The 26,440-nt window shown below is 45.5% G+C and overlaps 1 protein-coding gene across 2 annotated transcripts in view; it reads right to left on the reverse strand.

Annotated features, from left to right (window-relative positions):
* The window catches only part of LOC139234149 (zinc finger protein 609-like), a 181,049-nt gene that overhangs the window by 74,266 nt on the left and 80,343 nt on the right, over nucleotides 1-26,440 (reverse strand). For both annotated transcript variants that reach the window (XM_070865138.1, XM_070865137.1), the window contains exon 2: nucleotides 7,741-7,963. In XM_070865138.1, the coding sequence (XP_070721239.1) occupies nucleotides 7,741-7,963 (223 nt within the window). The remainder of the gene's footprint in view (nucleotides 1-7,740; nucleotides 7,964-26,440) is intronic.

Consider the following 26,440-nt stretch of genomic DNA (forward strand, 5'->3'; position numbering starts at 1 on the left):
TCTCAGCACGAGTGCTCACATTACTAACGCCAGTGCTGGCTGTCAGCACGCCCTGATATTTGAAGCTCCGTGCATTAATTTCACTTCCCCACAGGGCAAACTGCACTTAAAGTGGGTGGCCTGCTCCTTCCCTCGGCAGGCTGAGGGCTCGGTCACAATAACGATCACACCAAGCCCAGCAGCGTGCAATTTTAGTGCAGGTTCTCTTATTAAAAATAGCTACAGAATAGAAATGAACACATGCCATTTTTTCAGCCTAATGGTATGGTTAGCATGGAATTTAAATCAGCTGAATATTGCCTGCTAATTCACTGGAAAACTAATTTTAATTGAAGCATTTACAAGATTGCAACAGTACAGGAAGAGCTGGAAAAAAAAAATGAGGAGAGTGTGAAAAGGGTGCTCTTACAGTACAAGCTTTCACGGGCGATCAAGGATCGACATTCATACAAGTCAAAGTTCCCCGGCAGTCAGCAAGCAAAGCTCCAATTAGTGATGGGGGTTGGTTTTTGAAATGCTCCAATTCCAGGTTTTCAAGGCTCATGGTGATGCAAGGTGAAAGAAGTCGCTGCCAGGGAGATCAGAAGGCAACAGAGCCAAACTGCCCGCTAGCACCACCCGTATCTGCAGGCCCACAGCACACCGATCTGGCAGTGACCACGGACACCTGCCTGCGCCGGCTCAGGGTCAGCTGGCAGGCAGGCTGAAGATCTGTGTCGTCTGCTGCAAGGACGCCTGCAGTCAACTTGCATTATGCGGATGGCACTGGCAGCGATGATGGCAGTCAAGGTCCCTGTAATGTATGTACCTGAGAGTATGTTCACAGGTTTGTAGAGCTGTTGACAAAAGTCTGAAAACGCCTGATCTCAGAAGCTAAGCAGAGTCAGGCCTGGTTAGTACTTGGATCTGAGACCGCCTGGGAATACTATGTGCAGTAGTCTTTTCCAAAGGAGTTGTCGAGCTGTTGATCGCTGCAGATGGAGCACACGGTGTCCACCGGTACGCTTGCAGCCTTCCGTGAGAGGAGGGACTGGAGTGCATCATCAGCCCCGGGAACAGAATTTTAATTTGATTCAAGTTACTGTCTAAAGTATGATTTGTTTAAGTTTATCCGTTTTAGTGCCCCCGCCCTTTAATCAGGGGACACTTGATTTAAAGTGTCTACTAAAATAGTTGTAGAGCTGCTGAATGGTGTTCACAAGGCTCAATAAAACCCCAGCCAGTTGGGTTCGGGAAATCCACGATGCAGCAGGCGGTTATGAGCCTGGTGGATGAACTGGTAATGTGTCGTGTGATTGTCAAACCTTTTGCTAATAAACCAACTATTTCTTAATAGCAATGCATTGCTATGAATTCTTAAGCAAAGAACCCATGAAGCAAATACATTTCAGTCCCCAGCTCCACCAACTCGTCTTGCCATCACCTCCTGCCAGGCTCCCGTGGAGAACCAAACAGAACAATGCTCACATCCGCATCATGGTGCGGCAACCTTTAGTCAGCTTCCATCAAGCAAGAGCTTCAGGTCCTGCATCACCTCATCACTCGCTCACAGACATGCTTCCACATATATTCTGCCTTTCCTCAGGCTTTGCCAGCCATTATATTTGCCCCATAAGCCTTTGAAAAGGCAGAAACAATTTATTGCCCCTACTTGCAGCCACGTACCTGTGAGTGGCCAAATCCCTTTAAGTTTTCCATGCTGATTCCCGCCCCCACCCTTTGGCAAGCTCCCATTTAGCATCAGGCTCAATATGAGCCGAGAATTTAATTAGTGCCAATCTCAGGAAATCCCACAAGATTAGCCCAGAGCCATCCCAGCCAGCATTATGCTCCCTGCCCCAAATTCCTGATGCTATAGCAGCAGGATCAGAAAATATCCTATTATGCTGGAGCATTAAGCTTGGCCAAGTTTGGAGTGGTCTAACTTTTAACGCACAGGATAACCAGAGTCTAATGTATTCCCTGTTCTTCTCCAAAGAAGGCAATCGTTATTAAAAATAGATCTACTGACTCTTGAGCAGTTTTGCTGCACTTCCCCCATGGATGACTGTAAATAGCCGTCAGAAAGAAGGGTACAGGTAAGCATCACGAACTGCATTAAGCTAGACACGCTCTGGAACTGAGTGATGGAAGCTTGCGCAGGGAGGGAAGACTTTGCTCTGGAAAGCATACTTGAGAATGAGGTACATCCCCACTGAGTGGCTCCCAGTGCTGTCCCACATTGCCCCGCCTGCCATTTGCTGCGACTCCACCCTGCTCCGTGAGATGGAAAAAATCATAAGTAACACCGACCTTCCCATTCACGAAGACTTGAAAAACCCACCACGAAAGCGCTTAAAATGGCGCCGGCCGCTCTGGGGAACAGCAGCCAGTATTCCTGCAGCTGGTATTGACCCACTACCCAGATGGAGGGGCCTCGTGGGACACATGCAACCTAAAGAACCAACAGCTCATCGTTGACCCAACAGCGGAGGTCCCTGGCTCCGACCTCCCGCGAGGACAGTGGACAGCGCCCCACCCAATCCGCACAGTGGACGATGCGGTCACCTGCCCCACACGTGGAAGGTGAGGGACGACCCGAAGTGCGACTGTGGCCCTGAGTCCCAGACCACAGAACACATCGCATCAACTTGCCACCGAGATCTGTGGCGGGAGGCACCTCATTTCTTCACTCGGCATCTCAGGAGGGACATTGAACGGAGAGCCAGACTAGACATCTCACTATAGGCTTTTCCCGTTACACGAAACACGACGTCTAGCTAATCAGCATTTGCCATCTCTTGTCTGTGAAAAATTTTGCGGTGTTCCCTTTTCCTCCCCCTCTCCTGCACATGGAACTCTTGCTCTCAGATTGTCACAGAGCAACTTCATGCGCATACCTCTCGTAGACACCGAAGCGCCGATCATCTGACTTTCTTTAGTATGAGTGGTGTGTGTAGTTCCCGCCCTCTTCTGGAGTACACAAGGCTCCCTATCTCTCCAGGTGAAGCAGCACCGGGACTGGTAGCATCGTGGATAAGATACGGGACTAGTAATCCAGCAGCCTGGACTATTAACCCGGAGACGTGAGTTCAAATCCCAGAATAGCAGCTGGGGAATATAAATTCAATTAATTACCTAAGTCTGGAAGAAACAACTAGTACCATGAAACTACCAGATTGGTCAACCATCTGGTTCACTAATGTCCTTTAAGAAAAGAAATCTGCCAGCCTTGCCAATATGGAACTCCAGACCCACGGCAATGTTGTTGACTCTTAAAAAGCCCTCTGAAATGGCGACTCAAGAGCAATTAGGGATGGGCAATAAATGCCGGCATTGCCAGCAACGCCCACATCCTGTGAAAGAATGAATAAAAAAAATTGCCCATTCTCAGGGGGTAGGAGAGGCTTGCAAGCCTGCACCAACATTTCCAGTAGCAAGAGACTCTCAAGGTAGCAGTAGTTTACTGAGGCAGCTGTAAAACTGCTCAGCACCAGTGAACAAGTTAAATTTGAAGCTGCCAAGTGCTCAAAAAAAAGATAATCCATCAACGCACTGCTTCTCAGTAAAGAAAGGTGACTGGGAGTTCACAACTTAGAGCAGCAGATTAGTGTGGCGAAGGACTACAGCCGCCAGCACCATTATCCTCAAAATATCTCATCTCAGCCCCTCCAATCTTCCCAAGCACGCCTTCTGTATCAGTCGTCAGTACCCTAACTCTTTCTAGTCTTTCACACCACAGCATTCGGCCCATCTACCTGTGCTGGCTTTCTGAAAGAGCTCTCCACTCCATTCCATTCCCCCGCCCTTTCCCCATACTCGTTCAAATGTTGACCCACCTCCCTTTAAACGCCATCATGGATACTGACTCCACCACTACTGCTGGTCGGGCAATCCATGTTCCAGCAGCTGTGTTGAAAAACATTTCTCTCTCAACCTCTTCCTTTGGAATCTGCTGCCTAGCTGCTGACTCACCAACCAGGGGGAGAGAGATTTATCCCAATATACCTATCAAAACCCCTCATAATTCCGAGAAATTTTTAATGTGATCCTTCCTTAACTTTGTGTTCCATGAAAAGAACTCGTTTCTCCAGACACTGCTGTCTAAAATCTGTGTGTGGCTCAGAGAATTTACTTGCCACTGAATCAAAGGACTGCTTGATGCCTGTTACCATTTAAAGGCATTTTGTAAGGAAATCCTGGAACAATCCTCAGCCTCAGAGTCCAGCCAATCAGAGCATGCATTCCAAATACTGCCAGCGAGTGGAAATTATCATTGTGAAAATCAACACACACTCTCAGCCTTGGCCCCTTCATTAATCTCCATGAGCTCCCTCCCAAAACTCAGCTGCTCTTTATTCAATCTCTCACAGAAACAATCCATTATCATAACTAAATCACGCCCGTTATAATGACTGCAACAAAGTTGAACAGCATTCAAAATAGCAAAAGCACGATACATGTTTCAGCCTTCCCCTTTGGCAAAGCCCACTGCCCATTCCTCTCCAGTTATTTCAAGTCAATCAGCCACATTCCTCTTCAGAGTTACAGCCCCCAGCCCCACTCAGCTCTCATCATTTCTCCAAATAGCCCTCCCGCACAAAAAAATACAAAACAGGTTAGGTGCGGGAATGGTGTGATCATAGAATCTTACAGCACAGAAGGGAGCCATTCAGCCCATCGAGCCCGTGCCGGCTCTCTGAAAGAGCTATCCAATTAGTCCCACTTCCCTGCTCTTTCCCCAAAGCCCTGCATAGGTTTCCTTTTTAAGTATATGTCCAATTCCTTTTTGATAGTTACTATTCAATCTGCTTCCACCACCATTTCAGGCAGCGCGTTCCAGATCATAACAACTCACTGCGTTAATAAAGATTTGCATCTCCTCTCTGTTTTTTTTGCCAATTATTTCTGAATCTCAATCCGTCCGAGAAACAGTTTCTCTGTCTCTTACTCTGCCAAAATCCCGAATTTTGAATACCCCCCTTAACTCTGTGCTCTAAGGAGAACAATCCCAGCTTCTCGAGTCTCTGTACATAACTGAAGTCCCTGGTACCATTCTGGTAAATCTCTGCGCCCTCTCCAAGGCTTTTACATCCTTCCTGGTGTGGTGCCCACAACTGGACACAGTACTCTAACTGAGACCTAACTGAGACCTAACCAGCGCCCACTGAAACATAGAAACATAGAAAATAGTAGTAGGCCATGCAGCCCTTCAAGTCTGCACCGCCATTCAATATGATCATGGTTGATCCTCTATCTCAACACCATATTCCCGCTTTCACCCCATACCCCTCGAAGCCCTTTGCTTCTAGAAATCTATCTATCTCCTTCTAAAATATATTCAGTGACTTGGCCTCCACAGCCTTCTGTGGTAGAGAATTTCACAGGTTCACCACCTTCAGTGAAAACATCTGACATCTCGATCCTAAATTTCCTACTCTGTATCCTGAGACTGTGACCCCTTGTTCTCGACTTCCCAGCCAGGAGAAACAGCCTCCCTGCATCCAGTCTGTCCAACCCAGTCAGAATTTTATACGTTTCAATTCGATCCCCTCTCATTCTTCTTAAATCTAGTGAATACAGGCCCAGTCGACCCAATCTCTCCTCAACAATAGGATCAAACCCAGGTTAGGATCAACCTCCAAGTGCCACAATATCTTTCTTCTCACAGCCTAGTAACAACTGAAAATTAACGGTGCAATGTCCCTTAATAGGGAGATGCATCCTACTCCTTGGCCACATCGTTCCAAAGGGAGAAATCCAAACTCATTACTGACTCGCAGTTGTCCCAAATGAGTTTTATTCTTCAAATCTGCGAGTTAGATTGGACATTTTGATGGAACTGCCGAATGTGACATCATAAAGTTCAGCGCCAGTGACAACAGAAGTGGCAGAAGCTACCTCTGCTCACCATTACCGTTCATAATGTTGAGGCTATTAATCTGCCTGAAGCTGGTCGTGCCGCTGCCTCCTATTTCCAACTCTTCTGTTTCAAACTCCAACATGTGTCACTAAAATAAAGCAGATTAAATGATGCCCAATAGAGTCCCAGTAGCAACTAACGAGGCCATTCATACACCAACTTAGACCAGTGCTTCAGTCCAGGGTATTTATTTTCCTCCATGTTTGTGGTTTCCCCAGCCAACGGCTCCAAAGGCAGTGTCTTCCGAAAACCATAAGCTCAGAGCTGTAGGTGACCAGAAGGGATACAGACGAAAGAATGCTCCTTCCAAATTTCACATAATCCACGTGCAATAGTACCACCTGACAACCACTCATCACTTTCACACAACAGCACAACACAGATCAGTAACTCAGCCAGTGTGAACCTGTGTCTTACCATCCCCTTAAGCAACAGACCAGAACCAACAGTAGTGGCTCCACTACTCTGCAATGTATCATTTACAGAACCACACTCAGTGGAAGAAAATAAGCCTTACAAGCAATACAATCATCCGTTTTTCAGATCAGACGTTAAACCGAGGCTCCGTCTGCCCTACCAGGTGGACGTAAAAGATCCCGTGGCACTATTTCGAAGAGGAGCAGGGGAGTTCTCCCCGGCCAATAATTGCCCCTCAACCAACATCGCGAACACAGACCACCTTGCTGTTTGCGGGAGCTGGCTGCGGGTAAATTGGCTGCCGCGTTTCCTACATTACAACAGTGACCACACTTCAAAAAAAGGATGGTAGGGGCAGAAACCCTCACCACATTTAAAAAGTGCTTGGATGTGCAATTGAAGTGCCGTAACTTACAGGGCTACAGACCAAGAGCTAGAAAGTGGGATTAGGCTGGATAGCTCTTTGTCAGCCAGCAGGGACACGATGGGTCAAAATGGCTTTCTTCCTTGCTGTAAATTTCTGAGATTCTATGAAGTATTTCATTGGCTGTAATGCGCTTTGGGAAGTCCTGTGGTTAAGAAACATGCTCTGTAAATGCAAGCTCTTTCTTTCCTTCAACCGTCAAAAAATACACTCAGCGGCAATGTTTTTCATTGGATTGTTACTGGGGTAGGTTTTAACTTTTACCTTCCTCAGGAGGTTTCCAACAAAGCTCACTCACTTCAGCAGCTGGTGAAAAACAAGGTTCAAGCTGCGCCCGAGTCACATCCCGGCAGTGCCACACACGGCACCACCTCCTGCGTTTCATCGGCTGTGCCACAAACCTACAACCCTTGCGTGCTCCTGTCCCACACCACCTCGCCTGACCACACATACACTGCGTTTAAAGAAACGCATTCCCTCTTTTGGTTCATTTCCTATTCTTCTCCATTGGTGTTCTGCAAAAGTCACTTCAAAGAGGACGCACATCATAAACATAGCCAATTAAGGCCACGTTCACTGAAGGAACAAATGGAAGCTTTAATCTGAGCATTTAAAAAGAAAATAATAATAAGACAAATCTGGGTTGGTATGGCATTATCCAAATGCCAGCCTGTTTGGGAGACCACATTCCAAATGGCCACCCTGGCAATAATGCTCAATAAAATTCAATGTTTCATATATAAAATCCAAAAGAGTGCAACACACGTATCTGCATTTCAGCACATTGATCAGACAGCTCTGGATATCAAGCCACGAAAAGTTTTATAATTTTTTAAAGATGTACTATAGCTTGCCAGTTGTTTTTATTGAAATGGCTGCAAGCCATAACTGGCTTGACTGTAGTTCCCGCCATCCTCCCCCACAGATCAGAGGTTGCAGGTTCTTTTAGTAAACCAAAAGCTTTAAACGCCAAGAAAGCTTGCACATATTTTCTTACCGTCTTCCGTTTCCTGCCAGACAATCCCTTCTAGATTGACACTGGTCCCTGGCTCACAGGGGCCGAGGCACTCGGGCTCTGTGGCAAGTCCAACGTCGCAGGTATTGACTGCGATCGAGCGAGTGCGGACCATGATCTGCTCCACTGGGGACGCGACACCACTGTTGACCGGAGGCAGCAGATGAAGAGGTGGAGGGGCTGGGGTGGAGGCAGGGGAGTCCATCTGCGGGGAGAAGAAAGTTAAACACACGTTAAACACAAGGAATCTATCTTGTATAAAAAAAATACTCGTGTTGCCGGCTTAGATTCCAAGGCTTCAAAATATTGTAAATATTGCTGCAAATAAAATAACTAGCCTCCATTCCACGAGCAGCTAGCTGAGAAATAAAGAGGACAAATGATCAGATCACAGTTTCAGGATGGGTGACCTTGCAGCTGTGGTACTGGAGCACTAGACTCACAGCGAGGAGGCTGGAACTATGAAGTCCATCCTTGACTAACATTCACACTTGGCCTCCCATAGAGGAAAGGTTTCAATCAATCAATATCAAGTCCTTCATGGGGAGAGAGGAAATAATGAGGGTTACAGAGACACTTCAAGACTGCACTAGCTCACCCCCAGACAGCCAATTCAAAGACTCGTAGGAGCACACCAGACTTCATCGAAATCATAGAAATTCACAGCACAGAAATGTCTACGCTGGGCAAAAATAGCAATCCAGCCTAATGCCACTTTCCAGCTCTTGATACGTAGCCTTGCAGGTTACAGCACTTCAAGTATTTGAAAGACTTAGGATTGTCAACCACCCAGAATTGCCCTGCAGTCCCCAGGATTGAAGATTAATCTCCCACATACTGCCGCGAGCGACCCGGGAAATAAATTATTAAAGCATTAAAAAAAAAGTATGTTCATCATTTTCATTTATTGGTGATAAAAATGTTGGCGTGAGGGGAAAAGGCTGTTTGATTAAAAAGACTTGCATTCATATAGCGCCTTTCACGACCACCGGACGTCTCAAAGCGCTTTACAACCAACAAAGTACCTTTGGAGTGTAGTCACTGTTGTAATGTGGGAAACGCGGCAGCCAATTTGCACACAGCAAGCTCCCACAAACAGCAATGTGATAATGACCAGATAATCTGTTTTTGTTATATTGCTTGAGGGATAAATATTGACCAGGACACTGGGGATAACTCCCCTGCTCTTCAAAATAGTGCCATGGAATCTTTTACGTCCACCTGAGAGAGCAGACGGGGCCTCGGTTTAATGTCTCATACAAAAGATGGTACCTCCGACAGTGCAGCACTCCCTCAGCACTGCACTGGAGTGTCAGCCGAGATTTTTGTGCTCAAGTCCCTGGAGTGGGACTTGAACCCACAACCTTCTGACTCAGAGGCGAGTGTGCTACCCACTGAGCCACGGCTGACACTTAACAGTCAAAAATCACCCAATCAGGTAATGAAGATTCTACTCATTTTCCAATGGCCTGGGAGGGCGCTGAGCCATGTCGATGGAGGTATCGGCCGACCAATGCGGGAATCGTGGGGCGGGAAGTTAGAGGTCATGTGGTGAAACCTCCAACCCAACCTGCCTGCCAATTCAGAGACCAGAAGTAGTGGTGCAGCAGAGCTAGATTCCAGAATACAGAATCATGCCCATCGTGCCTGTGCCAGCTTTTTGGAAGAACTATCCAATTAGTCCTACTGCCCTGCACTTTCCCCGTAGCCCTGTAACTTTTCGCTTCAACTATTTATCCAATTCCCTTGTGAAAGTTACTATTGCATTTGCTTCCACCACCCTATCAGGCAGTGCGTTTCAGATCATCATAAATTGCTGTGTGAAAAATGTCACCTCTGCTTCTTTTGTCAATCAGCTTCAATCTGCGTCCTCTGATTAGAGATTCTACTGCCACTGGAAACAGTTTCTCCTTATTTACTCTATCAAAACCATTCATGGTTTTGAACAGCTCAATCAAATCTCCTCTTAACCTTCTCTTCTCGGAGAACAACCCCAGTCACTCCAAATAACTGAAGTCCCTCATCCCTGGTACCATACAGGCATCGTACTCTGAATTCAGTGACAGACAGAGCTAATAATAAAGGGCTGGGCTCCCAATTCAGAGACCAGCAGTAGACACTGTGTTCTTACTTCAGAGATTCCAAGGAACAGCACTGCAGTCATTCAATATCCCTGTTCAAATGACATTTGAACTCATTTTCCCAGCTTTTAAGCCTGACAGGGGGCATTTCATCTTGGAGTGTTGTCAAATGGGTAGCATCAAATCGAGGTATTAAATCAGCAGTGATCAGAAACTGTACCAAGTCCTCAACAAATCTAACAACTGCTGTGACATCCTCGAATCCAAAACTAGGAGCCAAATATATAAGATAGTCACAAATAAATCCAATAGGGAATTCAGGTTAATGTCTTTATCAAGCTCCCTACATTTAAGTCTAAATTATTAATATATACTATAAAAAGTAAGGTCGCCTGTCCTAATATCTTCTCCTGTGGCTCAGTATCACACTTTCTTTTGATAACACTCTTGAGATGGCTTGGGAGGATTACTACGTTAAAGGTGATATATAAATGCAAGTAGTTGTTACTGTAATTGTGGTAATTGCACCAAGAGACCTCAGGACGGCTAGTGTGGGAAATGGATACAGTATGACACTGGGGCTCTCCTGAGGCTGGGCGGAGGCACAGTGTTAGGACAGAGTAGAGGGAGCTCTTTGCTTGATGCCGAAACTGGGCAGCTGAAATAGGAAGACTTAATTCTGCTCTGCAGCACTAACATTCTTCATCTTGACAGGTACAAAAACTTCACAAAATATAAATATATCCTTCAAATTGCAAAAAAAAGTTTCAAACTTCATGTCTCAGTAAGCAGATACAATCATTGCCCTTAAAGTTTCTCTCCCCTCCCGCCCCACCCAGTCATCAAGTCCTCGCTGGGTATGGTCCAAACGGCCCAGCCAACCACTCACTCAAGTGGTTATATGTGGAATCATACAATAGCATAGCACAGCACAGGAGGCTGCCATTCGGCCCATCGAATCTAGACCGGCTCTTTCGAAGAGCAGTCCAGAAACGGCAGACAGAAGCTTTAGTTTAAGGTCTCATCTAAAAGACGGCAATTCCGACAGTGTAGCATTTCCCCAGTACTGCACCTATGCACCAGCCCAGATTTTGTGTCCAAATTCCTGGAGTGAACCCACAATCTTCTGACTGAGGCGAGAGTGCTCCCCACTGAGCCACGGCTGACACCTTAATCAATAGTAGTTGCTTACGGACTATTTGACTGCAGGAAGCATCACAACCATGTCCAATTCTGTCCTCGCTGGATGGATGCCCACACATATCCGGGAACACTGGATAGGGATCAGGGGCAGGAACCCTGGCATTTTTTTCTCTCCACGCTGAGCCTAACTGGAGTTGCCCTGCCACCACTCAGATCAGATAACACAAATTTGAAATCTTCCTGATTTGTATGACTCAGTCGCTCACCGTCTGAACCAACTGAGGCATCTGGGTGGTATTTTATTATTTAGAAAACACTGAATGATTTAACACAGTCGGCTGCACTCCGTCTTCTACTGAATGCTCACATCATCGCCAACCATCAGAAACACTGTACAGCGGTCACGGTTTATCAGACTCCCTGTGTCTTGTGTGCTAACACAGTCATTCATTCAGTAGACCACACGTCATTTTTACACTATTTAGAGTATAATTTGGGTCATTTAATATCAAAGCAGGTTAGCTCCATGTTTGGCTGTTCCTAGGGGCGTGCAATGCTGAAAGAGCACTCCCTGTTCAGGCTCTGAAGCAGGCCAAAATACATCTGTTGGTAACTGCACCGTGAATGTTACTGCAAACCACAGCCAGACAGACTGGGACCGTCAGTTTTCCACATGATATAAATGCATGTTGTTTTCGTTGTGTGAAGTCTGGTGATCTTAGCTACGATTAGTCCAAGTGCCTCTTAGGCCGCGAAGTTTCCATTCCTGACGGGCATCCAATTGCGCAGGAACCTGTATGCGCGTGTCTGCCCAGTGACACGGTCAAGCTCGGGCATGATGCCCACCCACACGCACCCACCCCACCCTTCCAACAACTTGTATTTATATAGCGTCTTTCACGCAGTGAAATGTCCCAAGGCGCTTCACAGGAGAGTTATAAAATAAAATTGTACACCGAGCCACACAAGGAGAAATTATGGCAGGTTTTAAGGAGCGTCTTAAAGGAGGAAAGAGACGTAGCGAGACGGAGTGGTTTAGAGGGGGAATTCCAGAGCTTAGGGCCTAGGCAGCTGAAGACACAGCCATCAAGGGTTGAGTGATTAAAATCAGGGATGCGGAAGAGGCCAGAATTGGAGGAGTGCAGATATCTTGGAGGGTTGCATGGCTGAAGAGATAGGGATTGGCGATGCCAATGAAGGGATTTGAAAACAAGGATGAGAATTTTGAAATCGACGCAATGTTGGTCAGCGAGCAGAGGTGATGGGGGAACGGGATGGTGTGACACTCTAGCCTCACACATGAACTTGGATGAGGTGCAAGAGGACAACAGGGACATGTGGGTCTGTGTAGGAAATGGAGCTTGAAATGCCAGAGAAGAATAGTGCAGTGCCCAAGAACGCCTGGACTAAAGCACTAGCAAAGGGCAAGATGAAGCGGAGATGGTCAAGGAAGGAGAGTGTTATGTATTAATGCTTAGGGGTCACCAGACACCAGAGGGCGCCGCGGTCGGAGGTCATCGGGCATGTGGCATGTGTGCTTGGTCACCTGTATATAAGCTTGATGCCTTCTCACGCTTGGGCTGGAATAAAGATGGATAGGTTGCACTTGAGTGAGTTTACAGTAACCAGACTCTTGAGTATTACAGAGAGTTACTCCGTCTACATCCACAATGTGATGAAGCAGGTTCACCCTGACACTGGCATCTCCTCCAAGGCCACGGGCATCATGAGCTCCTTTGTGAATGATATTTGAGTGCATCTCGGGTGAAGCTTCCCATCCGGCCCATTACAACAAGCTCTCGACCATCAGTGTCAGGGAGATCCAGACAGCAGTGCACCTACTGTTGCCTGGGGAGCTGGCCAAGCTCGCCGTGTCGAAAAAGACAAAGGCAGTGCGCGCCCAAGGACAACGGCTCCAAGTAAAAGTCCGCAATGTACTGAAAGAAAACCCACCCAATGTGTTCAACTCATGAAAAAAAAGTGTATTTTTAAATAGTTGTACCCATAAACACAAGACCACGGGTTGTTCCACAGCATCAGTACAGAGACTGCTCAGAGCCGATACAGTGAAGATAGCAAGTGCCTGTATCCACTTAAATACAACTCACTTTTGGATTTATTTGTAAGGGAATCCAGGTTTTTTTTTTGGAAACTTGGAGGAAGTCAATGGAAATAATACAGGGTGGGGGATAGAGCAATTGTATAATGTTGCAATTATCTGGGACAAATGTGGTAATATTGTAACGTGGACAGGCATCAATGAAATTGGCTATTTCCCCAAAAACATTCCAAAACAATAGGTGGTGTGATAATTCAGGCTACTTCCCAGTACTCTGCTCACAGCCAAATTAGCTCGGAGGCAAGTCCGTGCTCCCTACAAAGTGTAACTTAACCTTGTGCACAAAGTATATGGGATAGGGTGCCACTGGTTAAACAATGTTCTCTTGTGTGTAACCACTGCGTATCTCCAATCTCTCTAAAAGGGTGGAAATACAGCATACTGACAACAATAACTAGCATTTATACAGCACCTCTAACATAGTAAAACGTCCCAAGGCACTTCACAGGAGCATTATCAAACAAAATTTGACACTGAGCCAGATAAGGATGTATTAGGACCGATGACCAAAAGAGGTAGGTTTTAAGAAACGTCAAAGGAGGAGCGGTGGAGAGGTTTAGGGCGGAATTTTCAGAGGTTAGGTCCTCAGCAGCTGAAGGTACAGCTCCCAATGGTGGAGCAAAGGCAATTAGGGATGCACAAGAGGCCAGAATTGGAGGAGCGCAGATATCTCGGAAGATTGTAGGGCTGGAGGAGCTGGAGAACAGGGACAGGGATTTGAAAACAAGGAGGAAAATTTTAAAATGGAGGTGTTGCCGGACCATATAGATCATGCTAGTTCACGCTTATAGCAAGATCCTCCGCAAGAACCTACAAATCACCTGGGAGGACAGACGCACCGTTAGTATCCTCGACCAGGCCAACATCCTCAGCGGTGAAGCACTGACCACACTCGATCAGCTCCGCTGGGCGGGCCACATAGTTCGCATGCCTGACACAAGACTCCCAAAGCAAGCGCTCCAGTCGGAACTCCTAAAAGGCAAGCGAGCCAAAGGTGGGCAGAGGAAACGTTTCAAAGCCTCCTTGATGAAATGCAACATCCCCACCGACACCTGGGAGTCCCTGGCCAAAGACCCCTCTAAGTGGAGGAAGTGCATCCGGGAGGGCGTTGAGCACCTCGAGTCTCGTCGCCGAAAGCATGCAGAATATCAAGCGCAGGCAGCGGAAGGAGCGTGCGGCAAACCAGTCCCACCCTTTCCCTCAACCACTGTCTGCCCCATCTGTGGCACAGACTGTTATTCTCGTATTGGACTGTTCAGCCACCGAAGGACTCACTTTTAGAATGGTAGCAAGTCTTCCTCGGTTTCAAAATTTACAGTTTTAGAAAACAATACATTAGCAAATCTCAATTCTCATTGTTCACTGCGTCCAACATAACAAATGGTTAAAGATTTGTAGCCTCCACTGAAAGTTTTACAGGAAACACACCTTGGCCTACCCGGACCTCCATCTTGTTGCAGTGCGTGAAGACATGCATGAACAAGGCGAACTAAAGCCATGGCTGCGCCAGCGATCATATTTATCCCCAGTCTGAGAGCCTCTCGTTACGGAGCTGTCAATCAAAACCAGCAAAGACACATTGGAGCACCAGGACCTGGCACCACCATTCTCCTACACGGCAAGCGAGCCCAAGGTGGGCAGAGGAAACGTTTCAAAGCCTCCTTGATGAAATGCAATATCACCGACACCTGGGAGTCCCTGGCCAAAGATCGTCCTCGGTGGAGGAAGTGCACCTGGGAAGGCTCACTCACGTCTGGTTTGGGTCTTGCAAACCCAGTAAGGCCTCGACCAAGGCATAATTAGATTAGACCGAGAGATAGCTTGTGTTCCACACGAGCCTCCTCCCACCTTACTTCATCTCACCCTACCACCATATCCTTCTATTCCTTCCTCCCTCATGTGTTTATTCCAGCTTCCCCTTGATTGCATCTATGCCACTTGCTTCAACCTCCATGTGGAGTGAGTTCCACATTCTCACCACTCTCCGAAGAAAGAGGTTTCCCCTGAATTCCTTTATTCGTGACTAGCATATATTTATAGCTCCAAATCCATCTAGCAGTCACACAAAGACAACAGAAATCTCTTCCGGAAAGCAGTTCATACAATCCATTTGCAATTGTTACACAAAACTTGGCGTAACTGTAATTTAAATAGATAGAATATAGAATTAGTATTGATCCTGGATCGATCACAGGTGGAGAGATTAATCAATCTATTAGTTTATCAGCATTCCATTTTCTAACGATCAGGCTGAGCAATGGTTAGCCCAGTAGTAGCAGCCATTTGCTTTTGTCACATGAATGGTGAATGTAAAAAAAACAACAAATTCTCTTGGATTCCAGCAACAGTTTCTACGAAACAATTTGGAAACAAAGCTAGGATGAATACCAATGACCCTATGTTTGTAACTTTGGGATTCTTCCCACGCCCCAACTGGAGCAATTGAAAGGACTCCCTGTCCTGTAACCTGCACTTCTTAGTATTCTCTCTGCGAACCATCCCCCCTGATTTCCTGCTGAGTTACAGTTCAACGGGTGCCTCGGGCCCTCTGGTACCCTCCCAAGTGTCATTTATTCCCGGGTGAGCCTCGACAGTGAATGTTGGCAAATCATTCAACGGCACGCCTAAATCATGTCCTCCCACAACAACTGGCAGGGGTCAGTGGATATCAGCCAGGAGCAGGAACCTGGCTGAACCTCCCCTCGGTAACCCAGGAGCACTGAGACCCTGTTTTAACACCTTCCCTGCCCATTCCTGTGGAGATCTGATAACTCAGCTCCACGAAATGGAGGGTGTGACTGTTAGGGAACCGGGTAGCGGGGATTTAGGAGAGGTTGGATAGGAGGTCCCGCAGACACTGGTCCTGTCCAACAGGTACAATGTTCTCGCTACCTGTGAGGACAAGGAGAAATGACTGCAGGGAGGACTCAGCTATCAGCATGACAAAAATAGAATCCATATGAAGAGATAAAAGATAATAAAAGATCAATCGCACTAATAGGTGTAAGTCTACAGACTACCTAATCGTGGAACGGAGGTGGAGGAAGAAATACGCAGACAAATTTGGGAAATGAGAAAAAAACATAGAATAATAATCATGGGGGATTTCAACTACCCCGATATTAATTGGACAGAAGAGGTAGGTAAAGGGGATAAGGGAATGGAGTTCCTATAATGTGGACAGGACTCCTTTCCAACCCAATATGTAAAAAGCCCAATAAGGGAGGATTCTCTATTGGATATAGTAATGGGGAATGAACCAGAGCAGATAAGAGAAGTAAATGTAGGGGAAGATCTACTCTGCCTTCTCTGTTATCATAAAGTGTATGATGAAATCCAGAGTAACAGAATGGAGAAAAGATGATTTTGAGGGGCCGAGAATAGAACTTGGGAAAAGTAAAATGGGCAACAATATTGGAAAAAAACGATGTAGAACAGCAATGGGAAACATTTAAAAGGATGATCAACAGAGTGCATCAACAATATATTCTGTGAATAGGAAGAACAAACTAAATACTAATGGGACTATATGGATGAATAAAGCCATGATAGAATAATTGAGGGTAAGGAAAGAGGCATACATTAGGTGTGTAGACAACAGGGGAGTGCATGATAAGGAAGAATACAAAAATACAAAGAGATTAGGAGAGAAGTCAAGAAAACAATTAGAAAGGCAAAGAGGAACTATGAAATTAAATGATCAAGGAACATAAAACAAAAAAGTAAAATATTTTACAGGTACATCAATTAAAAAAAAAAAGGAAGGTTGAGATGCAAATAGGGCCATTAAGGGATATACAGGATAATATCACAGGTAACGATAGAGAGATGGCAGAATTATTAAATAATTATTTTGCTTCAATATTTACCAGGGTGATAGAACAGGTGGCCGTAATATTGGATGATGAGATTAGTAATAAGGTAAGTACATATAAAATTAAATGTGGGGATACATTAAATAAACTAATCAAACTCAAAAGAGGATAAAACCCCTGGTCCGGATGGATTGCATCCATGCATTTAAAAAAAAATCTTGGGAAGAGATAGCAGAGGCCTTACTACACAGAATAATTCATTAGAAAAAGGTGTAGTGTCAGATGACTGGCGGATACTGCATGTAATATTTATATTTAAGTACAATGTGAGGTATTACATTTTGGTAGGAAGAATAGGGAGGTCACTTGTTATTTGGAGGGTGCGAGTCTGGGTGGGGTAGAGGAACAAAGAGATCTCGGAGTACACATACATAAATCACTAAAAGTTGCGACACAGGTTAGCAAGGCCATTAAAAAAAAGTAAACCAAGCACTAGGGTTTAGTTCTCGAGGTATAAAATTGAGAAGTAGGGCCATTATGCTAAACCTGTATTGAACCTTGGTTGGGTCTCTTTTCTCTTGAAAAAAGGCTGAGGGGTGACCAAAGAGAAGTCTTTAAAATTATGAACGGTTTTGATAGAGTGGATAGAGAGAGAATGTTTCCACTTGTGGGGAAGAGCATAACTAGAGGCCATCAGTATAAGATGGTCACCAAGAAATCCAATCGGGAATTCAGAAGAAATTTTATTTAACCAAAGAGTGGTGAGAATGTGGAACTCGCTGCCACAGGGTGTGGTTGAAGTGAATCGTAACCACGAGGGACTACGGAGCGTCCTCCTCTGCTTCGGCTGCCCATAAAAGTTTGTCGCCATCCTCCGCCTGCTCTATGATGACATGCAAGCTGTGATCCTGACTAACGGATCCATCACAGACTCAATCAGTGTCCGAACCAGGGTCAAGCAGGGCTGCGTCATCGCGCCAACCCTCTTCTCGATCTTCCTCGCTGCAATGCTCCACCTCACTCAACAAGCTCCCCACTGGAGTGGAACTAAACTACAGAACCAGTGGGAACCTGTTCAACCTTCGTCGCCTCCAGGCCAGATCCAAGACCGTCCCATCCTCTGTCGTCGAACTACAGTACGCGGACGCGCTTGCGTCTGCACACAGTCAGAGGCTGAACTCCAAGTCATCGTCAACATCTTCACTGAGGTGTACAAAAGCCTGGGCCTTACACTAAATATCCGTAAGACAAAGGTTCTCTACCAACCTGACCCCGCCACACAGCACTGCCCCCCAGTCATCAAGATCCACGGCATAGCCCTGGACAACGAGGACCACTTTCCATACATCGGGAGCCTATTATCAACAAGGGCAAACATCAACGACGAGGTTCAACAGCGCCTCCAGTGTGCGCCAGCGGCCGCCTGAGGAAGAGACTGTTCAAAGATCAGACCCTCAAATCTGGCACCAAGCTCATGATCTACAGGGCTGTAGTGATACCCGCCCTCCTGCATGGCTCAGAGGCGTGGACCATATACAGTAAACACTTCAAATCGCTGCAGAAATACCTCCAGCGATGCCCCCGCAAAATCCTGCAAAAACCCTGGGAGGACAGATGCACCAACATCAGTGTTCTCGATCAGGCTAACATCCCAAGCATTGAAGCACTGACCACACTCGACGGGCCACATCGTCCGCTTGCCCGAAACGAGACTCCCAAAGCAAGCGCTCTACTCGGAACTCCGACACTTCAAGCAAGTCCCAGGTGGGCAGAGAAAACGTTTCAAGGACACCCTCAAAGCCTCCTTGATGAAGTGCAACATCCCCACTGACACCTGGGAGTCCCTGGCCAAAGACCGTCCTAAGTGGAGGAAGAGCATCCGGGAGGGAGCTGAGCAGCTCGAGTCTCGTCGCCAAGAGCATGCAGAGGACAAGCGCAGGCAGCGGAAGGAGCATGTGGCAAACCAGTCCCACCCATCCTTTCCTTCAAACACTGTCTGTCCTACCTGCAACAGAGACTGTAATTCCCGTATTGGACTGTTCAGTCACCTGAGAACTCACTTTTGGAGTGGAAGCAAGTTTTCCTCGATTGCGAGGGACTGCCTATGATGATGATGATAGATGCATTTAAGGGGAGGCTAGACAAGCATATGAGGGAGAAGGGAATAGAGGGTTATGCTAATAGATTTAAATGAGGAGGCTCGAGTGGAGCATAAACGCCGGCTTGGACAGGTGGGGCCGAATGACCTGTTTGTGTGGTATGTCCTATGTAATCCAGCACAGAGCGGCCATCAAACCTGCACTTTCCTAGCCTGTTCAGCTCAGATAATCACTGACCTATCAGAGGAGCTGACTACACAATTTGTCGCAAGACAAATAATACCAGGGCTTAGAGGGATAAATTAGGAGGACAGATTTCATAAACTTGGGCTTGCAATCCCTTGAGAGTGAGGGGTGAACTGATTGCGATGTAAAAAGTATTCAGTTGAGTCGATACAGATAAATTATTTCCTCTGGTGAGAGAAACAAGAACAAGGGGTCATAATTTTAAAATTAGAGCCAGGCCATTTAGGAAAATCAGGAAGCACTTTGTTGACACAAAAGGTGGTAGAAATCTGGAACACTCTTCCCCAAAACGCTCAGGATGCTGGGGGAGAATTGGAGCTTAAAAGACTGAAATTGAAAAAGTTTTGTTGGGTAAGGGCATCAAGGAATTTGGAGCTGAGGCAGGTAAATGGAGTTGAAGTACAGATCAGATATGTATATTTAAGAAGGGAGGTAGAACATGTCCAGGGAACTATAGGCCAGTCGGCTTACCATCGGTGGTAGGAAAATAATGGAATCCCTATTAATGGAGAAAATAGAACACCTAGAAACAAAAAATATAATAGTCAGCATGGATTTCAAAAGGGAAAGCCTTGCTTGACCAACCTCGTTGAATTTTTAGAAGAGGTAACACAGAGTGTAGACAAGGGTACTGCAGTAGATGTAATTTATGTAGATTTTCAAAAGGCCTTCGCTAAGGTATCACATAATAGAATAAATGAATATGGTCAGGGAATGGAGAGTCAGGGAACAAGTAGCAGGATGGATAGCTAGCTGGTTTCAAGACAGAAAGCAAAGCGTTGGGGTAAAGGATAGCTATTCAGAGTGGCAGAAGGTGGGTAGTGGTGTTCCACAAGGATCAGTGCTGGGACCACTGTTGTTCACAATTTACAGTAACGATTTAGACTTTGGAATCAAAAACACAATTTCTAAATTTGTGGACGACACCAAATTGGGAGGGGAGAGCCAATACTGAGGAGGACTGCAACAAATTACAAGAAGACATCAATAAACTTTCAGAATGGGCATTTAATTGGCAAATGAAATTCAACACAGATAAATATGAGATATTACACTTTGGTAAGAAAAATAGGGAGGTCACATATGACTTGGAAAGTAAGAACCAAGGATAGAGGAGCAAAGGGACCAAGGAGTAAATATACTCAAATCACAAAATATCGACACAAGTTAACAAGGCCATAAAAAGATTAACCAAGCACGCAAGTTTATTTCTACAGGGATAGAATTGAAAAGTAGAGAAGTTATGCTAAACTTGTATCAACCTTGGTAAGGCCACACTTGAGTACTACGTGCAATTCTGGTCACCATATTATGAAAAGGATATAGAGGCACTGGAGGGAGTGCAGAGAAAATTTACAAGGATGATACCAGAAATGCGAGGGTATACCTTATCAGGAAAGGATGAACAGGCTGGGTCTCTCTTCTCTTGAAAATAGAATGCTGAGGGGTAACCAAACAGAGGTCTTTATCCACTCTATCAATACCTTTCATGATTTTAGAGAGAATGTTTCCACTTGTGAGGAAGAACAAAACTAGAGGCCATCAATATAAGATAGCCACCAAGAAATCAAATGGGGAATTCAGAAAAAACTTCTTTACCCAGAGAGTGGTGAGAATGTGGAACTCACTATCACAGGGAGTGAATGAAGCGAATAGTATCGATGTATTTAAGGGGCGGTTAGATAAGCATATGAAGGAGAAGGGAATAGAGGGTTATGCTGATAGAGTTAGATGAGGAAAGATGGGAGTAGGCTCGAGTGGAGCATAAACACCGGCATGGACTAGTTGGGCTGAAAGGCCTGTTTCTATGCCGTATATCCAATGCAATCCTATGTAATTGAATGGTGGAACAGTCTTGAGAGACTGAATGGCTTTCTGTTCATAGGAGTCTGTGACATACATAGGACAGACAACATGGGGAGGGGGAGGAGCCCATGAGGTTTGACAGACATCACATCTCACTTTCCAAGCAGTTCACTAATGCCAATTAATTTTTATTTTTTTGTCGACATAGGTAAAAAGCTCCAAGTGCTTGATTCCCACTTGGAATGCCGCCCTTCATTATAAACCCCTGTGGTGCATTAATTGTTAAAATACTGAGAAATTCATTAATGGAATAAATATATATTGGTTTTAGACGAGACCTTTGAATTTCTGAATGGTCTGTCTGGAAATTTCTCAAATGTAAACCAGACACCAAAACTGTAGTTTATAAATCCCATTTACTTCTGTGCTCTGATGATGCGGAGAATTTGATGAACAAATTAACGAAGGTGATTAAAGTTCGCATTAAACTTTCATTAGTGGCAAAAATAAAAGTCAGATCCCAATCCACGATCCCATATCCTGACATCACGATCCCAACCCCAGCCCTGTTTAGAACAAAGGAATGCATTGGGTTAGATGTGACCTATTTTGGCCATCTGGCCTGTTCCATTTACTGGGAAATATTATCATGCGAATGACTTCTCTAATCCCTCTTGAATTTGCTGATACATTCAACCCCCAGTGCTGTCTCGTCACCACCCTTTGCACCAAGTAAATTAATCCCAACTGTCTTTTCACCCTCCTTGACGGAGATGGATACATTTTTGTTAGGTAAAGGCATCAAGGGATATAGAGCTACGGTTGGTAAATGGAGTTGAGTTACACAGATCTGCCATGATCTAATGAATTAAAGATAAGGCAGCAAAAACATTGCGACTTCACAGGAAGAAGTCAATCCTAGTTCCATCACCATGTGGTTTTGATGGTGCAGTTTCTAGGCTGGCCACCCAATAATTTTGGTCATCGATAAGTGGACCAAACAGGATCAAGTGCTGTTGTAGCCAAGAGATGATGGCTTCCTTCTGTGTTGTAAACTTAGAAACATAGAAATTAGGTGCAGGAGCAGGCCATTCGGCCCTTCGAGCCTGCGCCGCCATTCAATAAGATCATGGCTGATCATTCAACTTCAGTACCCCTTTCCTGCTTTCTTTCCATACCCCTTGATCCCTTTGGCCGTAAGGGCCATATCCAGCTCCCTTTTGAATATATCCAACGAACTGGCCTCAACAGCTTTCTGTGGTCAAGAATCACACAGGTTAACCACTGGCTGAGTGAAGAAGTTTCTCCTCATCTCGGTCCTAAATGGTTTACCCCTTATTCTTAGACTGTGACCCCTGGTTCTGGAACTCCCCAGCAATGGGAACATTCTTCCTGTCTCTAACCTGTCCAATCCCGTCAGAATTTTATATGTTTCTATGAGATCCCCTCTCATTCTTCTAAATTCCAGTGGATACAAGCCCAGTTGATCCGGTCTCTCATGTGTCAGTCCTGCCATCCCTGGAATCAATCTGGTGAACCTTCGCTGTACTCCCTCAATAGCAAGAACGTCGTTCCTCAGATTAGGAGACCAAAACTGAACACAATATTCCAGGTGTGGCTCACCAAGGCTCTGTACAACTGCAGTAAGACCTCCCTGCTCCTACACTCAAATCCCCTAGCTATGAAGGCCAACATGCCATTTGCCTTCTTCACTGCCTGCTGTACCTGCATGCCAAACTTCAATGACTGATATACCATGACACCCAGGTCTCGTTGCACACTCCCCTTTTCCTAATCTGTCACCATTCAGACAATATTCTGTCTTCCTGTTTTTGCCACCAAAGTGGATAACGTCACATTTATCCACATTATACTGCATCTGCCATGCATTTTCCCCACTCACCTAACCTGTCCAAGTCACCTTGCAGCCTCTTAGCATCCTCCTCACAGCTCACACCACCACCCAGCTTAGTGTCATCTTGGAGATATTACGTTCAATTCCTTCATCTAACTCATTGATGTATATTGTAAATAGCTGGGGTCCCAGCACTGAACCCTGCGGCACCCCACTGGTCACTGCCTGCCACTCTGAAAAGGACCCCGTGTATTCCGATCCGACACTCTGCTTCCTGTCTGCCAGTTCTCTATCCACATCAATACATTACCCCCAATACCATGTGCTTTAATTTTGCACACTAAGCTCTTGTGTGGGACCTTGTCAAAAGCCTTTTGAAAGTCCAAATACACCACATCCACTGGTTCTCCCTTGTCCACTCTACTAGTTACATCCTCAAAAAATTCTAGAAAATTTGTCAAGCATGATTTCCCTTTCATAAATCCATGCTGACCTGGTCCGATCCTGTCACTGCTTTCCAAATGCGCTGCTATTTCATCTTTAATAATTGATTCCAACATTTTCCCCACCACCGATGTCAGGCTAATCCATCTATAATTCCCTGTTTTCTCTCTGCCTCCTTTTTTTAAAAAGTGGTGTTAGATTAGCTACTCTCCAGTCCATAGGAACTGATCCAGAGTCAACAGAATGTTGGAAAATGATCACCAATGCATCCACTATTTCTAAAGCCACTTCCTTAAGTACTCTGGGATGCAGCCTATCAGGCCCTAGGGATTTATCAGCCTTCAATCCCATCAATTTCCCTAACACAATTTTCTGACTAATAAGGATCTCCTTCAGTTCCTCCTTTTCGTTAGACCCTCGGTCCCCTAGTATTTCCAGAAGGTTATTTGTGTCTTCCTTAGTGAAGACAGATCCAAAGTATTTGTTCAATTGGTCTGCCATTTTTTTGTTCCCCATTATAAATTCACCTGATTCTAACTGCAAAGGACCTATGGTCTTCACTAATCTTTTTCTCTTCACATATCTATAGAAGCTTTTGCAGTCAGTTGTTATGTTCCCTGCAAGCTTCCTCTCAGACATTATTTTCCCCCTCCCAATTAAACCCTTTGTCCTCCTCTGCTGAATTCTACATTTCTCCCTGTCCTCAGGTTTGCTGCTTTTTCTGGCCAATTTATATGCCTCTTCCTTGGATTTAACACTATCCCTAATTTCCCTTGTTAGCCACGGTTGAGCCACCTTCCCCGTTTTATTTTTACTCCAGACAGGGATGTACAATTGTTGAAGTTCATCCTTCTAAGGTTCTACGGTTTTTAGTTGCATGTGTTGAGTAGGTCCTTTCCCCATCCAGGCAATCAAACCCCACTACACAACCAGTTTTTTTATCATTGATCACGTCCTGCCCCCATCCAATCATGGGCTACAGTCGGTGGCACAGCCTCATCAACAAATACAAGTTAATTTTATTGAAGAGAAACAGTGTGCAGCAGCTAACCATTATCTGAGTCAGCAGCATTTCTGAAGCTTCAGCACAGAAACGTGCTTTTCCATCACTTAGCCTCAGCTACTTGCACATCCACCAAAATGGCTACTAGAGCAAGTCAGAGGGTGGTGGTTCACCCCGACTCCCCAAAGCCTCTCATAAAAACATAGGATTTAGGAGTAGGACTAGACCATTCGGCCCCTCGAGCCTGCTCCGTCATTCAATGAGATCATGGCTGATCTCCTACCTGAGCTCCATTTTCCTGCACTATCCCCATATCCCTTGATTCCCTTAATATCCCAAAATCTATCGATCTCTTCACCACCTACAAGGCACAAGTGAGGAGTGTGATGGAATACTCTCCATTTACCTGGGTGCAGCAACAACATTCAAGAATCTCGACACAATCCAGAGCAAAGCAGTTTGCTGATAGTCAGCCCATTCATCAGCTTCAACATTCACTCCCTCCACCACCGGCACACCGTGGCTGCAGTGTGCACCATCTACAAGATGCACTGCAGCAACTCGTCAAGGCTTCTTCAACAGCACCTCCCAAACCCGCGACCTTCACCACCTAGAAAGACAAGGGCAGCAGGTGCATGGGAACACCACCACCTCCACGTTCCCCTCCAAGTCACACACCATCCTGACTTGGAAATATATCGCCGTTCCTTCATTGTCGCTGGGTCACAATCCTGGAACTCCCTCCCCAACAGCACTGTGGGAGCACCTTCACCATACGGACTGCAGCGGTTCAAGGCGGCTGCTCACCACCACCTTCTCACGGGCAACGAGGGATGGGCAATAATAAACACTGGCTTTGCCAGAGATGCCCACCTCCCGAGAAAGAATTTAAAAAATACAAAGCAGGTGGGATCACTGAGATCGGAGGGTGAGAAACCGAGCATTTGTTGGGCCAGAGACTGAAGAACAGGGAGACCTCATAACAGGAAAAAAAAAATGCTAGAAATCTGAAATAAAGAACAAAACTCCAGAAATCCATCTGCCTTTTCTACTGTCGATGGGTCTGCAGTGTATGCCGTGTATGCAGAAACCAAGCGCAGGCAGCGGAAAGAGCGTGCGGCAAACCAGTCCCAACCACCCCTTCCCTCAACAACTATCTGTCCCACCTGTGACAGGGACTGTGGTTCTCGTATTGGACTGTTCAGCCACCTAAGGACTCATTTTTAGAGCGGAAGCAAGTCTGCCTCGATTCCGAGGGACTGCCTATGATGATGATGTGTAACTGCAGAAATTTTGGGTTTTTTGAGGCTTTATAATAAATGTCATTTTTAATTAGTCGAAGATCCGTTTGCTCGATGAATATTGTGCAAAAAGCCTTGCTGGGTGTGATGGAACTCTGCCTGTTCAGTGAAGCTCTGTGCTAGACACTGAGCTAATTTTGTCTATCTACTTAAATTTAGCATTCTGCTTTAGATGGAACCTGTTGCACGAGCATCAAATACAATCATTTAGAAAGTAGCGTTTGCTAGAATGGATCTCCAGCAGAACCTTTTTTTAAGCTCCACACCAACTCTTGGTAATCAAACGCTGCTCATCTCTGAGCAACATACCCCCAATGCAACTCTTCAAATATAACCTCAAGAATACAGCTACAGAGAAACTCACCAAGCCACAGATTAGCGTTAAACGTCTAAACTATATTTCACAAAACCACTCAAACCAACCAAGTGGTTACAGGAAGTGCAACTTTAAACAGTTGTTACTTTTCTGAACTGTCTCCCAGAACTGGATTCTCACACACGCACAGTATAAATGCATCAGGTACATTCAGGATACATGTGCACAGTACAGTATAGGTGCACTATATACACAGTTAAGACTGTTATTTTTAAGATATGCACAATATATGGGAAATATGAAAAGACACACCTCAGTTACACACAACAGACATGTACTATGAACATCTCTTTGCATTTATATAGCGCTTTGAATGTCGTAAAACATACAGAAAACCAGAAGCAGCACACTAGTGAATTCACGATATGATGAGCCTTACCAGCAACGTGCACTC

This window comes from Pristiophorus japonicus, chromosome 21, assembly GCF_044704955.1.
Source record: "Pristiophorus japonicus isolate sPriJap1 chromosome 21, sPriJap1.hap1, whole genome shotgun sequence".
NCBI lineage: Eukaryota > Metazoa > Chordata > Chondrichthyes > Pristiophoridae > Pristiophorus > Pristiophorus japonicus.